The following is a 15684-nucleotide window of genomic DNA, read 5'->3' as shown; positions in this document are numbered from 1 at the left end:
GCTGTACCTAGTTATTTTAGAAAAAAAAAAGGAATTTGGCTAAAGTAATAAGAGCGAATCTGTGATTTAATAATAGTTACGGATGAAACATAGCAGTAGATCAAAGTAATAGTTGTTTGACCATATGATAATATTAATAAACAACATTCGAAGAAAAATATGGTTTAAACTTTAAAGCCAATTACCAAATCCACATATGAAATTACTGTACTAAATCGAATATTAAAACAATTCAAAGCTTTCACAACAAAACAAACATACAAACAAAACTACTTTCTTTTAAAGTCGGTTAATGATGCAACAAATCGAAGCAATGAACGTTAACAATGTACCATTTAAGGCGTTCATTAGACATTAGGCAACTTGACTGATGTGTCATTTGACATGTACATACATCACTATGTACAATATGGACTTAGTACTACCTAAAATCCTTATATATTTTAAGGTATTTATAATTAATAGGAAAAGCTAAATATTGTTTATATATATTTAAATTTTAAGGTATTTATAATTAATAGGAAAAGCTAAATATTGTTTATCTAGAAAATGACACAATTTTCATCTATCTATACACGTAGCAACTGGCAAGATTACATATTTTTAATAGCGAACGTTGAACAATACGAAAAAATTGCCTCCATAAAAAAATCAAAATGAACATGTCAATCGAAACTTGGCCGTACAACAAAAAAGCATTGCCAAAATTAAAAAGAAATTCGGAAAAAGCAATTCAAAAATGGAACTCAGCTATGATTTAAACGATAGAAGGGTCGCACATCCGCACTTTTGCGCACTCATAGATAGACCGGCCTTGCGGTGGCTGTTCAACTCTGTGACACACTTTTGAGTTGGCTTCGAGCCGTCACTACGCATATTCCAAACGCAACCTTATGTCTTAGCAATAAGGTTTAATACTTAATGTCAAAGTCGTATAGTTTTAATTGAGACGGCCAGAGCTATCCTGTCGCGAATTTCGAAATTTAAATTTTTAACTTTTTTAATGATACAGCGAAAGTTATTAGGATATTTTTTTTCTTATTTGGAATATTATTCACATGATGACATTTTTATAAAATGTCATGTTTATTTCTGCAAAATTATAGTGGTAGTGCACCTAAATTCAAATGTCAGTTTGACATATTATATTAAAAAGATTTTCTTGAAGTATGTATGTATGTTTTATTATTTTCTTATTTTAAAAATGCAAGGTTAGGGCTAAAAAATGTAACATTTCAATGGATCAGTATTTTTTAATAAATAAGAAATACGCGTCCATCGACTTCACAGTTCACAGTTGAAGTGACCTTTTGACTTGTCAATTACGGTGTGTGAATTTTCGTCCAAGAACATTTTAAGTATCTTTTTTAAGATTTTACTTTACTTTAAAAGCATATATTAATATGTAATATTTAGTATTTACAAGTTATATCGAATATTCGTTAGTCGACATATACTTGGGAATTTTCACATCAAATTTTAATTTCTGTCAATTTTATACAAGTTTATTTATTTATTTATTAGTAACTAGCCTTTCGCCTGTGGCTTCGTCCGTTTCGTCCCTAACTAAACAAATTATAGACTAAAACCTGCAGCTGCGTCAAGAACCACTCTGTCTATCAAAATGTACTGCGTAGATTTAAAGATCTAAGCATACATAGAGAGAGACAGCGGGAAGCGACTTTTTTTATATAATATAGTGATTTACATCGGAAGTTTTGGGTTCCTTTTAATATTCTATTTCAAAATATACAGACTTATGTCCGTACGACGTAAATTAAGAAACTATTGTCAACTGAAGGACAGGCTTATAACCCGGTTTCGCCTATCAATTGTATAAAAAAGAGTTGCGACAAATTCAATATGGCCGCTGTTTCGACATCTCGGAAGGTCGAGTTTCACATAAATTTAATCACAATTCAACGGAAATAGGCTGGCAAATTATGGCATTTGTTCTTATAATAGTTATTATAAAAAAATACGCTAAGAAAATAATAAGACGCGTGACCGCACATCTAAACTTAGGTAAATCTATATCAATACTAGCGGTCCGCCCCGGATTCGCCCGTGGTACATATTTATGCTTTCTCTACATAAGAATCATCCTCGTACTTCAAGGAATATAATAAAAAAAGAATTAACGAAATCGGTTCAGCCGTTCTCAAGTTATGCGCTTACCAACACATTTTGGGATTCATTTTTATATTATAGAAGAAGATATTATGTGTTAACATCAAGAGCTCTATACAAGAGAAGAAAGATTGGTATGTTAGTATGTTTGTTCACGTATTGGCAAAAATTACTGGACGTATTTGGATGATACTTTACAGTAATATACATCAGAATAACACATGAGCTATAGAAATACATGATTTACAGCAAGAATATTATGAAGCTGAAGAATTTGTTCGTTTGCTTGAACGCGCAAATTTCCGGTACTACGGATCGGATTTGACAAATTCTTTCAGTGTTAGATAGCCCATTTATCGAGGAAGGCTATAGGCTATATAAATATAATATCATCACGCGACGGATAGCATCGGTGATCGGAGCAATGCGGATAAAACCGCGGGGCACAGCTAGTTGTAAAAAATTGTGAATCCAAATCTTGAAGTCATACGGCTTGAATATTTTTGCAAATGGCCGCTAGGCGTTACTATTTTTATTCATAAATCACAACGGATTTCCATAAAGAACCATCCTCTGCTTTTAAAGTATTTTTCATTACCATATTTTAACTAGGTGACAACTGAAATTTATTTCTTTTTTCTGTAATTTTCTCCATTATTAAGCAACGAACAGACAAGACTTTTCACAAAAATTTTAAGGTTTAGGGTATTACATTATATAAATAAAAAGAGCGTGTGAGCCGAACGTTTCAGAAGTGAAACTTCTTTCAAAGATACCAAAATCCTCCGTGACGTGACGGTATTGCCATGACGCGATCTTAAGATTTTACGCTCAACGCGCCTAAAGAATTTTCACTTCAAAAAGCCCTTTAGTAGTTTCTCGAAAACCAGTAGCCCTTAGACAAAGTGACGTCACACGTGAGTTGGCACGAATATATTATGCGTTTAGTGGACTTGAACGGTTTAGTTACTGGCTAGAGTGACTAGCTCTAGTATGTGGTTAGCTAGCAGTTAGGCCAGTAGAAATCGACACTAAAAAACCCTAAATTCGCAAAGCACGATGTAGATTTGAATTTTTGGTATGTTGTTTGGATCAGTTAGGGTGATGTAAATCCCAATTTGCAACTTCGAAAAAGTTGTGCTCGCTGCGCACCACGTGATAAACTGCAAAAATTTTGGACTTTTTTCACTTTTTGCTCTAAAAGTCATAAACTATGCGTTTCCGACAAGTATGATTCAGTACATAAATTAAGGTTATTAAATTTGCAACAATTTAAGCCTAACCGCAGCTCTCTAAACCTTATAACGACTAAACTGTGGCCATTCGAAGATGGTTCATTTTTCCGGAAATATTGAAATTTTTAGTTTTGCTCCCGTTTGAAGCAAAATATTGGCAAAAACCGCTCGTTCTATGAGAAGTTCGTAAAATAAAGTTGTAGTGCATTTAATTTTCTTTCATAAGAGCATAGAACAAAGTCTGTGAGACAAATAGTTCACTCACAATATCTGAAAAACAAAAAGAAGGTAGAAATAGATTTTTAAAGAATTGAAACTGAGGGCATATAAAATCATAAAAAGGATAATACTTTTTCATTTGCAGGATAGGTAATTAACAAAATTACAAAGATAATTAAATTTGCAACAATTTAAGCCTAACCGCAGCTCTCTAAACCTTATAACAACTAAGCTGTGGCCTTTCAAAGATAGTCAGTTTTTCCCGAAATTTTCAAATTTTTAGTTTTGCTCCCGTTTGAACCAAAATATTGGCAAAACCGCTCGTTCTATGAGAAGGTCATAAAATAAAGTTGTAGAAAATTTAATTTTGGTAATTACCTATCCTGCAAATGAAAAAGTATTATCCTTTTTATGATTTTATATGCCCTCAGTTTCAATTCTTTAAAAATCTATTTCTACCTTCTTTTTGTTTTTCAGATATTGTGAGTGAACTATTTGTCTCACAGACTTTGTTCTATGCTCTAATGAAAGAAAATTAAATGCACTACAACTTTATTATACGACTTTCTCATAGAACGAGCGGTTTTTGCCAATATTTTGGTTCAAACGGGAGCAAAACTAAAAATTTGAAATTTTCGGGAAAAACCGACTATCTTTGAAAGGCCACAGCTTAGTTGTTATAAGGTTTAGAGAGCTGCGGTTTGGCTTAAATTGTTGCAAATTTAATTAGCTTTGTAATTTTGTTAATTACCTATACTGCAAATGAAAAAGTATTATCCTTTTTATGATTTTATATGCCCTCAGTTTCAATTCTTTAAAAATCTATTTCTACCTTCTTTTTGTTTTTCAGATATTGTGAGTGAACTATTTGTCTCACAGACTTTGTTCTATGCTCTAATGAAAGAAAATTAAATGCACTACAATTTTATTATACGACCTTCTCATAAAACGAGCGGTTTTTGCCAATATTTTGCTTCAAACGGGAGCAAAACTAAAAATTTCAATATTTCGGGAAAAATGAACCATCTTCGAATGGCCACAGTTTAGTCGCTATAAGATTTAGAGAGCTGCGGTTAGGCTTAAATTGTTGCAAATTTAATAACCTTAATTTATGTACTGAATGATACTTATCGGAAACGCATAGTTTATGACTTTTAGAGCAAAAAGTGAAAAAAGTCCAAAATTTTCGCAGTTTATTATTTGCGTATAATCTTTTTTCCTACTTTCCCAAATTTTGTAATTTTGTTAATTACCTATCCTGCAAATGAAAAAGTATTATTCTTTTTATGATTTTATATGCTCTCAGTTTCAATTCTTTAAAAATCTATTTCTACCTTCTTTTTGTTTTTCAGATATTGTGTGTGAAATATTTGTCTCACAGACTTTGTTCTATGCTCTTATGAAAGAAAATTAAATGCACTACAACTTTATTATACGAACTTCTCATAGAACGAGCGGTTTTTGCCAATATTTTGCTTCAAACGGGAGCAAAACTAAAAATTTCAATATTTCCGGAAAAATGAACCATCTTCGAATAGCCACAGTTTAGTCGTTATAAGGTTTAGAGAGCTGCGGTTAGGCTTAAATTGTTGCAAATTTAATAACCTTAATTTATGTACTGAATCATACTTGTCGGAAACGCATAGTTTATGACTTTTAGAGCAAAAAGTGAAAAAAGTCCAAAATTTTCGCAGTTTATCACGTGGTGCGCAGCGAGCACAACTTTTTCGAAGTTGCAAATTGGGATTTACATCACCCTAACTGATCCAAACAACATACCAAAAATTCAAATCTACATCGTGCTTTGCGAATTTAATGTTAATTTCCACTGGCCTAAGTAGAAATATTCGAATTTCGAACTTTCAGCGTTCTTATTTTGAATGTAAATGGCGCGGGCGTTCATAATTATTTGAATGAAATGAATTATTGGTTTTTCCTTATTTCTAATACATATAATGTAATAACTAATAAGGAATAAGGACCCTGCCGTAAAAGAAAATGATAATTAGAGACAAGGTTTATGAATCGTAATCTATACTAATATTATAAAGAGGAAAAGTTTGTAAGTATGTATGTATGTATGTATGTATCGTTTTCACGCATAAACTACTGGACCGATTTCAAAAATTCTTTCACCATTAGAAAGCTGCATCTTTACTGAGCAACATAGGCTATATTGCATTTTCAAAAAAATTAGAGATCCTTACCAAAAATGCAATAATGTAACCCAAGGTGTAAAAAAATCCTCAATAAAACTTCTGTCATCGCGTGCGCTGCGGAATCTATTGAAGATAGAACAAAAAAATGTTCTACGGTATTATAGAATGGATCAATATCTACAAGAAAGTCCGCGATACCATATGTCCATCTTCAGTAGTTATGTTACTACAACAACTTTTTTACGTTTTCAAAGTAAATAGAAGTGCCGACAGTAATCAAACCATGTTATCCATACATATATATTAATCCTTATCCCATTAAATGATGTTTTATTATAGACTGTTTCAATACCAGCAAAATACTTTTTAAATGAAAAGAATTGGATATTCCATTCAAAAGATATAACGAATTTTTAAAAGTGTCAATCTACAGAAAATAGTAGGTGTACTGTTCGAGCAGGCCGTAGTGCGGGGGTCACGGAGGAATTCTACCAATATGCGTCTTGACGGAACACAGTGGGGTTTTGGTCGGTAGGAATCCGACATAACCCACGGCCCCGGAGTCCGTGGGTATCTATGAAAGATTTCCCCACTAAAACAAAAAAAAAATGGCCGTAGTGCGGGACGGGGTAAAGGTGATTTTCATGTGATTAAAAATTAAACCTATAGTCCGACCTATATAGTAGACTTTTCACTGTAACGATATCGCTATCTATGCGGGTGAAACCGCAGGGCATTGCTAGTTGTTGTAATAAAGCTTATTATGTTTGTCTGGTAATAATTATAATAATTATTTTATCATATAATTTTCCCTCAGAACTATTCCGCTAATTTAATTATAGAAAAGGCTATTTAATTTATTTAAGTTCACAAAAATTCAAAAAATTTAAATTTAGAATCAATTGTGTTCAAAAAAAATATTTCAGCCAGTATTCAATGACCGTTATCTAAAATTTGAAAATAGAACGGTAAGTATTGAACACGGCACACGCACACATACCTACGAATATTATCATATCATATTGTAGCGCATGTTTCACGCATGCACATGTGTGAAGTGCGATTGAATTGATTTGATACTTTTAGATTTTATTTAGAAGGCTGTGTGCTAAATGTTATGTTTTATAATTTATACTGTTAATATTATGAGATAATTTGTGTGCAGTGTGATGCGAGAGTATTACAATGTTGTTTGAGTTGATGATTCGTTAGAAAATGTGTATGCCTGATATTTAATTTTATATTGGTTAGTGTGCTGATATAACATTTACAAAATTTTCATGATTTTCTATAGTGAAACAATGATTATTTATTTGCATAAACAGAAATAGTTTTGAGCAAACTATTACGACGTATAAATTGCATAAAATGTTGATTATGTTTAACTTCTTTACTGTTTGCATGTTCAAATTTATAATTAAGGAAAAACTGACATGTACTAACTATTACATGATTTATATTCAGAATTCATAACAACCTTATGGCACCAAATAATTGTATAAACCGTTTTGATCTTATCTCAAAATATCTAACAAACACAGAAACGTCCTCCCGTACGGTAATTTATGTCTAAATAAAGAAGACGGCCTTATAAATATCTAAAATGGCGTCAAGACAGATGTCAACAAACTATGAAGGTTGCTAAGTAGCAAGACGTGGCGAGCGCGCATCGAAGTACCGGCTATATGGGTCTTGGCCAGGCAACTTTTTCTTGCGTTTGGTTTAGAACGACCTGTCACATGTTTATGCTATCCTAGTAGCCTGGTACTTTTGGCATATAGACTTTTTAGCCGTGTGGGAGTGAGCGCTTTTGGGTTAACTCCTATGTGGTTATGGGTGCCTGGTAGTTTTTCTTTGTGGGCCTGTTTGCTAATTAATACTAATTAGTTAATTAATTGCCAGAGAGCTTAGAATTTAGATATCATGTATTTAAAATTTAAAACTTAAAAATCAACGTAATGAAAAAGGTCCTTTATTTTATTCTTCGGCTTTTTTGTAGTTTGAAATATCACTTTTAACTAAATTAAAAACTATTTTACCTTGACACTTTATTAAAGTAATTGATTGACAAATTTGCGCTAAATTGTTTCAAAATAATGATAATAATTAACTTGTAGATAATTTGCGATCAATTAAAAGGATAACTCGCTATTGACGTAAAATTATAAATACTAATAAAACAAACCACGAAACATGATGCAGTTTTCAGTTTTCATAGCTTAATCATAAATGGCTGATTTCGATATGTTACTGTTTTAGTAGGTAAGGAATCACTGCTTGATCTCTATTTAGTACAGGCTGCAATACATCTGGTAGGTCAAACTAAACTGGTCACAATTCACAAATTATTCTTATTATCTCCTAAACACATTCTACAATAGTATTGAGTATACGTTTGTATGTAAATGTTCGCGTCGCGTCGTAACTATCTCAATTTAGGTTAGAGCTCTTCTAAGAACATGCGTTCCTAGTACTTCTAATTGTTAGCTAGCGCATGTTGGCTTAGAAATTTAACCGTCCCGTTTGTTGGTTTGTCTATCTATTACTATTATTTTTTCTAGAAATATCTGATACATAGGATTATTTATTTAAACTCAGAAGTACAATTTAATTATTTTCTGAAAATAGTCGCCTCCATTTTAGAGTTTACGTTTGGTTAACGTTTATTAAGAAATACATATTTTTGTTATAAAGTATCTCTGAGTTAGGTTAGGCTACAATTCGATTTAGGCTAGATTAGATAACAATCGAAAGTTGATATTTGAATAATTCTTTGTTACTTCGTAGTTCGTACAAATGAGTCAGTTTCTTGAATTATGTGAAAATAACTAACCCCATAAGCTTTTTGATTGAAATCATCAAAGCTTAGATGCGTAGTAATATGTGGACAACACGAAAAAGTGTTAACACAAACATAAAACATTACCAATAACATTTTTTTCTTTATTATAAACTAATAATTTTGATTACACTATTATATCATTCGCAATTTGTTTATGAACAAGTTAGAAACTCGATACGTATTGCAATTTAGCGATAATTCTGTTGATTACATTATTTATAGCGATTTTGCAATAAATTTGCTACATATTTGCTTACAAAAATACATAATACAAGACAAGTATTCTGAAACTCTATTCCAAACTAGCTGTGCTTCGCGGTTTTACCCGCATTACTAAGTTCCTATTGATCTTAGCGTGATGATATAAAGCCTCCTTCCTCAATAAATGGGCTATCTAACACTGATATATTTTTTCTAATAGTTCGGTGTTAGATAGCGCATTTATCGAGGAAGGCTATAGGCTATATAATATCATCACGCTAAGACCAACAGGAGCGGAGGAATGCTGGTAAAACAGCGGGGCACAGCTAGCATAGATATATATTATAGATTATCAAGGCTCAAATTGTATTTTTTTTATCAGAAAATGCATACAGCCAAGTTTGGTGTCAGAATTCAACGATTAAAAATATTTTCGCGCCTTATGTCATTCAACGACAAATTCGAATCGAGAACACCGCGGAGGTCAATAGTTTCTATCGCAGTTCGAAATTCAAAAAAACCGCAAGCACGAATAGATGAAGTATTGCACAGATGCATATATTGTAACAGATAATAAATAGTTGTAACTGGTTGTAACGTTCTATATAACCACAGATATTATATCTAGCAATAACGTTACGCAATGGAACGTGTTTAAAAAACCAGATTGGCGCGTTTGCTTTCTTAAAAGTTAAATGGCATTCACTGTCCTTTATTTATTCGGATAGTGTGTGAAAGTTTGTAAAAATGTCAATTATTTTCGTAAAAGTATTCTTATCTTAACGAGTCATACCGAGAAAGGTTTTATTTAATTGTAAATTTAAGTACAAATGAATGCAAGTCCTTTTAAAGTTTATAGACGCAAATGAAGCGTGATAGAAAGTTTATTATTAAAAGAAATCATGAGAATGAATGAGAAATATATAATAGTATTTTATTAAACTCTTTTGGAGACAGTGTACGATTTAAATTACTTTTTTCCTTTTTAAAAATAGAATATTATTTGAAAAAAGAAAATAGAATACTAGTTTGAATATTTAAATGAGTTACAATATGGCGGACATGTCGTCGACCGGTAAATAACAGATAATTCCTTTACGTTAATACGATTACAGTACTGTAATGTTTTATTTAGAAAAAATCTTTTAGCCTTTTTTTGCACTAGCATATTAGTTATTTTTTGGTTTAATTGAATCAAAATGTTTTTATAAATTATAATGTACATTAGTAAATATTCTGGTAAAACGTAGAGATTTTCATACAATCAAGTGTACTTATGAAAATGTTATTATTATATTATTATTACTAAATAATTAGCAACAGTAATAAAATCATATACTGTCATATCGAGTTACAATAAAGCATAGAGATTTATTTTATTTTCAACAAGTAACCATTTAAAACGTGAATTTACAATGTTCTTTATTCAAATATTAAAAAATAAACATTTCCAGCCAGTATAATACTTTTTTAAATGTTCTTTATTTAAATATAAATACGGCCAGTAATAAAAGTGAACAAAAAAACTCGAAAGTTCTAAATTCAAATATTAAATATTTAATATAATGTTGTAGTCGCCAGTATTGCATAAGTGTGAGAGATGAAATTGGTTACCGAATTTTAATTGGCAACTTTCTTTGCTTGCGTAATAAAATAAGAAACAATTATGTACGTATTAATATACCGGAAAGGAAGGAACTTTCTAGGTGAGATTTTTATATTTTTATGTTCCGCCCACGCGATGTTTTATCAATCTTATGTAATTTGATTGGATGTTTTCATGCAACTGTATCAATTTCTCATGTTAAGATGAAGTTAGGAAAGTTAAAAAAATTAAAAGTACTTAAATATTAATTATTGCATAATATCGTCTCTACAGTTTGCCTGTCTACGGAGGTCTACGGAGATATATATCTCCGTAGACCTTGTATTTAAGAAAATAAATAATCACCTAAATAATTTTAAAATAAGCTTCATTCATGAATCTTTAGGAGGGCTCCGTTTTTAACATTAATTAAAATTCAAAGGCATATGTACTAATGATTGTATTATATTATCGTTTCTTCATTAATTGTTTGTACTTGTGTCAAAGCCCTTTTCCTTAGTAAAATAATTACATTAATATTTTTTTAAATAGTCTTACTTTTACTAAATGTTAAACTGATGTAAACGCCTATGTCCCACTAAGGGACATGAAAACTTCACTACATAGTATAAAAAAGTCGCTTGCTCTCTGTCCATATGTATGCTTAATTCTTTAAAACTACGCAACGGATTTTGATGTGATTTTTTAATAGATAGATTGCTTCTCGAGGAAGATTTTTAGTATATAATTTGAAAAACTAAAACTTAGCAGCTTTCAAATAAAAAAATCGTTAAAATCGGTTCAACTAGAATCCAAAAAACAGTCGTATTGAGAACCTCCTCCTTTTTTGAATTCGGTAGATAAATTGTGAAATCTGTCCCTAGTTACTTAAAAAAAGCGTCTATAATAACTACAGTAATGACGTACTCTTTAAAACAATTCCTTTTGACAGTAAGTCGAAGCGAATTTAAAAATGGATGAATTCTCTCAGTCAGCGTCGGATTCGGGAATAAGTCATGAGATTTGAAAATGGAATTCCGGGCGTCGTTTAGTCGGGACGCGTTTCGTTTTAAATATGGAACATTTATTTTTGAATTTCGTATGCATTTTACAATTTTGAAAGAATAACTTATTCGAATTGTCATTCAAAAAGAAGTGTAGAGGCGCTTTTTTTTCTTTAATTTTGTAAACGTTTCGTCGGGTGTGTCACGTCGTTATTAAATCTTTTTTATTCTATGTTTTATATAATTTTTTATCAAATTCGAATTGTCATCGTCAATTACACGTTTAGTCATTGCATTCGCATTAGTCGTTTGCATCGAATATAAGAGTCATTGGATATTCCTTTGATATTTACTCAGAAATTACCTTTAATGCTCCCACCTGAAGTGTGCGGTTGTTGGCTCTGTTGGACATTGCTCTGCTCCAACTTCGTGCTAACCGAGTTCCACATATCAAACATGTTCAACATTGCGGTCCACGTGGACCTTTCACGATCACAATATATCCATAACACAATCAACGGAACCGCTCATCCATTTTTATACACTGCAATACAAATTCACGTCTCAAAACTGTTCGTCCGACGTACATATAAAAACGAATTAAGGCTACGCGCTGATCCCCGGAGTTATATTATTGCGTTAATCACTATATTAATAAATACATATCTATATAAACTTTCTCAAATTCTCAACTAATGTAAATACTATAATTTGTTTAATTAATTTACTACGATTATTCGGATTTAAAGATCAGTCTAAAATTTCGTTTTAAGGTTCTTTGGGAAGATAACGTGGGTAACTATAGTGAATAATTAACTATTAATTCTGTGATTATATAATATATCGAGTATAAATTCATCGGAATATGTGATTAGCGAAATATGTTATATATTGTCTAGGTGCGGTTTGTGGTTTTTTTTATCTGTTCTTGTCGCGTTTCGTTTTTTCTTCTTCATAGTTCGTTCGATCGTGTGTGTCCGTCGTCGCCTCGGAGTTAGATGACGTCACGGGGGGCACGCATTGTGTACTGGCAGGTTTGAGGTTTTATTTTTTTTATTTGAAAATGGAATATTCGAATTTGCCGCGCGGTCGTGTATTTTTTTCAGTCGCGCTCCAGCATGCACTGAGTGCAATTGCGGTGCATTTCAGTTGGAGCGGGGGGGTGTGTGGGGGTGTCGGGGGGTGTGAGGGGGTGCGAGGGGGTGTTGGTAGTGCGCATGTGCCTCATCGATCCCGCGTGGCGAGCGGTATGAACTAAAACGGCACTTTTCTTTGGTGTGTATGCTGTTGGCGCAGCGGTACGCTATAAGCTATAGCTGCACTGTATAGCTATACTATATTATACATAGCTATACGATGGGCTGTCAGGCGCTCTATTATGTCATTCACTTTGATGTTCCCTCCGTACTTTAGTTGCTATGCTGTATCTAACTAGGTGTTTTGTTGCCATTGTTTGATTATTGAATATTGTAGCTAGCGGTGGACGCTTTCAATTGGGATTTAAACGGTATTCTAGTATTGTAATTTAATATTTATGTATAAAAAGAAAGGGTAAGTTACACTATACACTATTCTTATTAACTGAAGGGAAGGTTACTGCTGCTTTTAATGATTTTCAGTTTGATGATTTGTCTTTGCTTGGATAACATTAATAAGTGTTAAAAATAGGTAAAACTTACAAAAAAATACCAGGGCGGCACCAGAGCTATAGCTAGTGTGAAATATAGTTTATTTTAAGCATGTAACATGCATATATAATAACCCACATTCATTTCATACATATTGAAAATTATATGCAGTTAAACCTATGTAATATGAAAATAAATATCGACCTATATTCATAGTCATGTAATATCTACTGGCGTCGCATAGTTATAAGTTTAAACTATCGATTTTTCTTTACAAGCTACGAACTATTTTGCCTCCACCGGACAACGAACCCAGGACTTTTAAAAGGCCTACATTTAATTAAAAAATATTATCGTTAACGTTGCAATATTAATTACAATTAATAAATAAAATTTAATACAAAATATATTTTAGCATCATTTTATATTTATCTTTAAAAATAGGTCATTTCCTTGTATCCAATAATTATAGTGTTTCTAAAGGTTTCCTCTTTACCCCTACGCTAGTCCTGGTGACCTAGTCTATGATATAGTATCTAGGTTCAATTCTTAAGAAAAAGATAGTGTTTTTATTCATTAAATTAATAGTTATATTTCATAAAATATATATAAGTGTCTTCTTGTAAAACTAGCTTTGCCGCGCAGTTTCATCCGCAAAAGAAATTATGTTTAATGTTTATAGCTTACTAACTGCCCTTGAAGACGTTATTCTGCCCTATTACCCCTTTTTCGTGTTTTCTCTACATAACAACCTTCCTTGTACCTTAATAAAAACGTTAAAAAATTGCCGAATTGATCGAGCCTTGTTCAAGTTTTACGCTTAGAACATATTTGGTGATTTTTATTATGTAAATAGATTTGTTATTCTGGTACATAAGCTACATCCCTGCCGTAAGCTAAGGGTCTAAAGCCAAATATGGGTCGCGCGACATTCGTATACGAATATTCGTCGAATGTGTTAAAATGCACTATCATATTATGTCGAACGATTACGCGATTATGTTAGAGTAGGACATACTTATGTCATCGCTTGAGTGCAAACAAGACGCATCAATTGCATTGAGCAATGTACATTAGATCTGTCAAACTTTTTTATGGTGCATACACATGCGGGTGTAAATGCAGCATAAGCGTTGTAGGTTTAAACTGCACAATTTAATAAGCACTCATTATTTTTTTGTCACCCATACTTGATAAGTGTACAAACTTTGAATTAATAACTCAGGCCCCGGAACCACAGACACAATAGAAAATCTATTGTGTCGTGGACCGATCGGGCCACTTGGGGCTCAATGGGTTAAATCAGCTAAGCGTAGCTGTAGTGGGTCAAACCCGAGTCTAAATGATACATACAAACATACAGGTGAAGCTGATATAAGCGTATAAACGTTAAATATAAATAGTTTGACAGATCAACATTCTGCAGTGCGTGCGGTGATGTTACGCAACCTTACGAGTCACAGGCGTGTGTTATAAGCGGAAGCGGATTCTAATTTTGAATTTGGAATTAATTAAAGTGAAACTTTTATTTGAATTGTGTTCTAGAATTAAATAAGATTTGTAACTACATTCTTGCAAATAAATATAATTTGAATTTGAATTTGAATTTTGAAAGAGAGCGTTATAATATGCGATTATGATTTCATCAATACTGATTTTGGACAGCCAAAAGTAATTGAATGTAATGAAATGTAGATATATTTTAATAAAAGCTTGTTTAACGTGAAAAGAAAAGTTTATTAAATAAATACACAATTTAATCTTTATTATATAACGTGTGAACGTCATGTTACATAATTTTTTTGTCCAAGTTTAACGTTTAAAATTAAAAATTTCTTTAAATTCCATTCATGCAAATGTAGCATTAGATATAATATTTATACGAAAAATAACAAGAATCGTTCGCTGCTCATGACACTTATTAAATAATAAATAAAAGTCATACCACTCAATACCACTAAAATACCTACACAGCGTAATAAAAAAAACGCAAAAAATTAACAACCGAATTTAAAAACTTGCACCACAAGAGAAAGTTGCCACAGCCAAAAATCTCGTGTGAAAGTTAGTGAGAGCCTTTTGATCGATGCCATAATTATTATTATACGAGATATGCTAAAAGCAAAAGGCGGATGTCTAGGCTTTTCGGTAATTGACGTTTGTTGTTTTTTTTTTTTAATTTCTCTTTTCGGCCAGCGCGTTCGTAGTGTTAAAACGAATTTTGAAAATCGAACTTTGTATCGTTTTTTTTTTCGATTCTTTTCAGCCAATGAACTTTAAAAATTGCGTGCAAATTTTGAAAATCGAACTTTGTAACGTTATATTTTTTCGAGTTTCTCGTATTGGCCAATTTTCGAATTAGGAAGCTTTAAAAAGCGTGCGAATTTTGAAAATTCATTTTGTGGTCTTTTGTTATGACTTATGAATGTTTCATAATATTTTTATAGGTTATGACTTATGTGATATAGATACTAAATAAATATTAGCTTATTATTTCAACACTAATAAAATTGATACATTTCATATCTACTGAAGTTTCGTTTCTAAATAATTTTAGCTACATCTTCATATTCAATAAAAACAATTTATAAAATAAATTCAACGGTTATAATAATATAAGAGATTTATTCAAAAATTTCCAACTTTTGCTAAACGCTTTGTTTAAATTTACGCAACTTTTA

The 15684-nt window shown here is 31.8% G+C and overlaps 1 protein-coding gene across 4 annotated transcripts in view; it reads right to left on the bottom strand.

The window, feature by feature from the left end:
• Nucleotides 1-15684, bottom strand: part of Hr3 (nuclear hormone receptor 3 ROR-beta) — a 126528-nt gene that overhangs the window by 73702 nt on the left and 37142 nt on the right. The window contains exon 2 of one of the 4 annotated variants that reach the window (XM_089712218.1): nt 11740-11919. The exons of 2 other annotated variants lie outside the window; for them this stretch is intronic. In XM_089712218.1, the coding sequence (XP_089568344.1) occupies nt 11740-11842 (103 nt within the window). In that variant the 5' untranslated portion in view covers nt 11843-11919. The remainder of the gene's footprint in view (nt 1-11739; nt 11920-15684) is intronic. One more of the 4 variants, XM_089712219.1, reaches the window with a different exon arrangement.

This window comes from Colias philodice, chromosome 28 (assembly GCF_061535455.1).
Source record: "Colias philodice isolate Cphi_HAF_F1 chromosome 28, ilColPhil1 Martin Lab GWU primary, whole genome shotgun sequence".
Taxonomy (NCBI): domain Eukaryota; kingdom Metazoa; phylum Arthropoda; class Insecta; order Lepidoptera; family Pieridae; genus Colias; species Colias philodice.
Note: the sequence above shows the minus strand (reverse complement) of the source record. Positions and strands in the feature narration are given on the sequence as shown.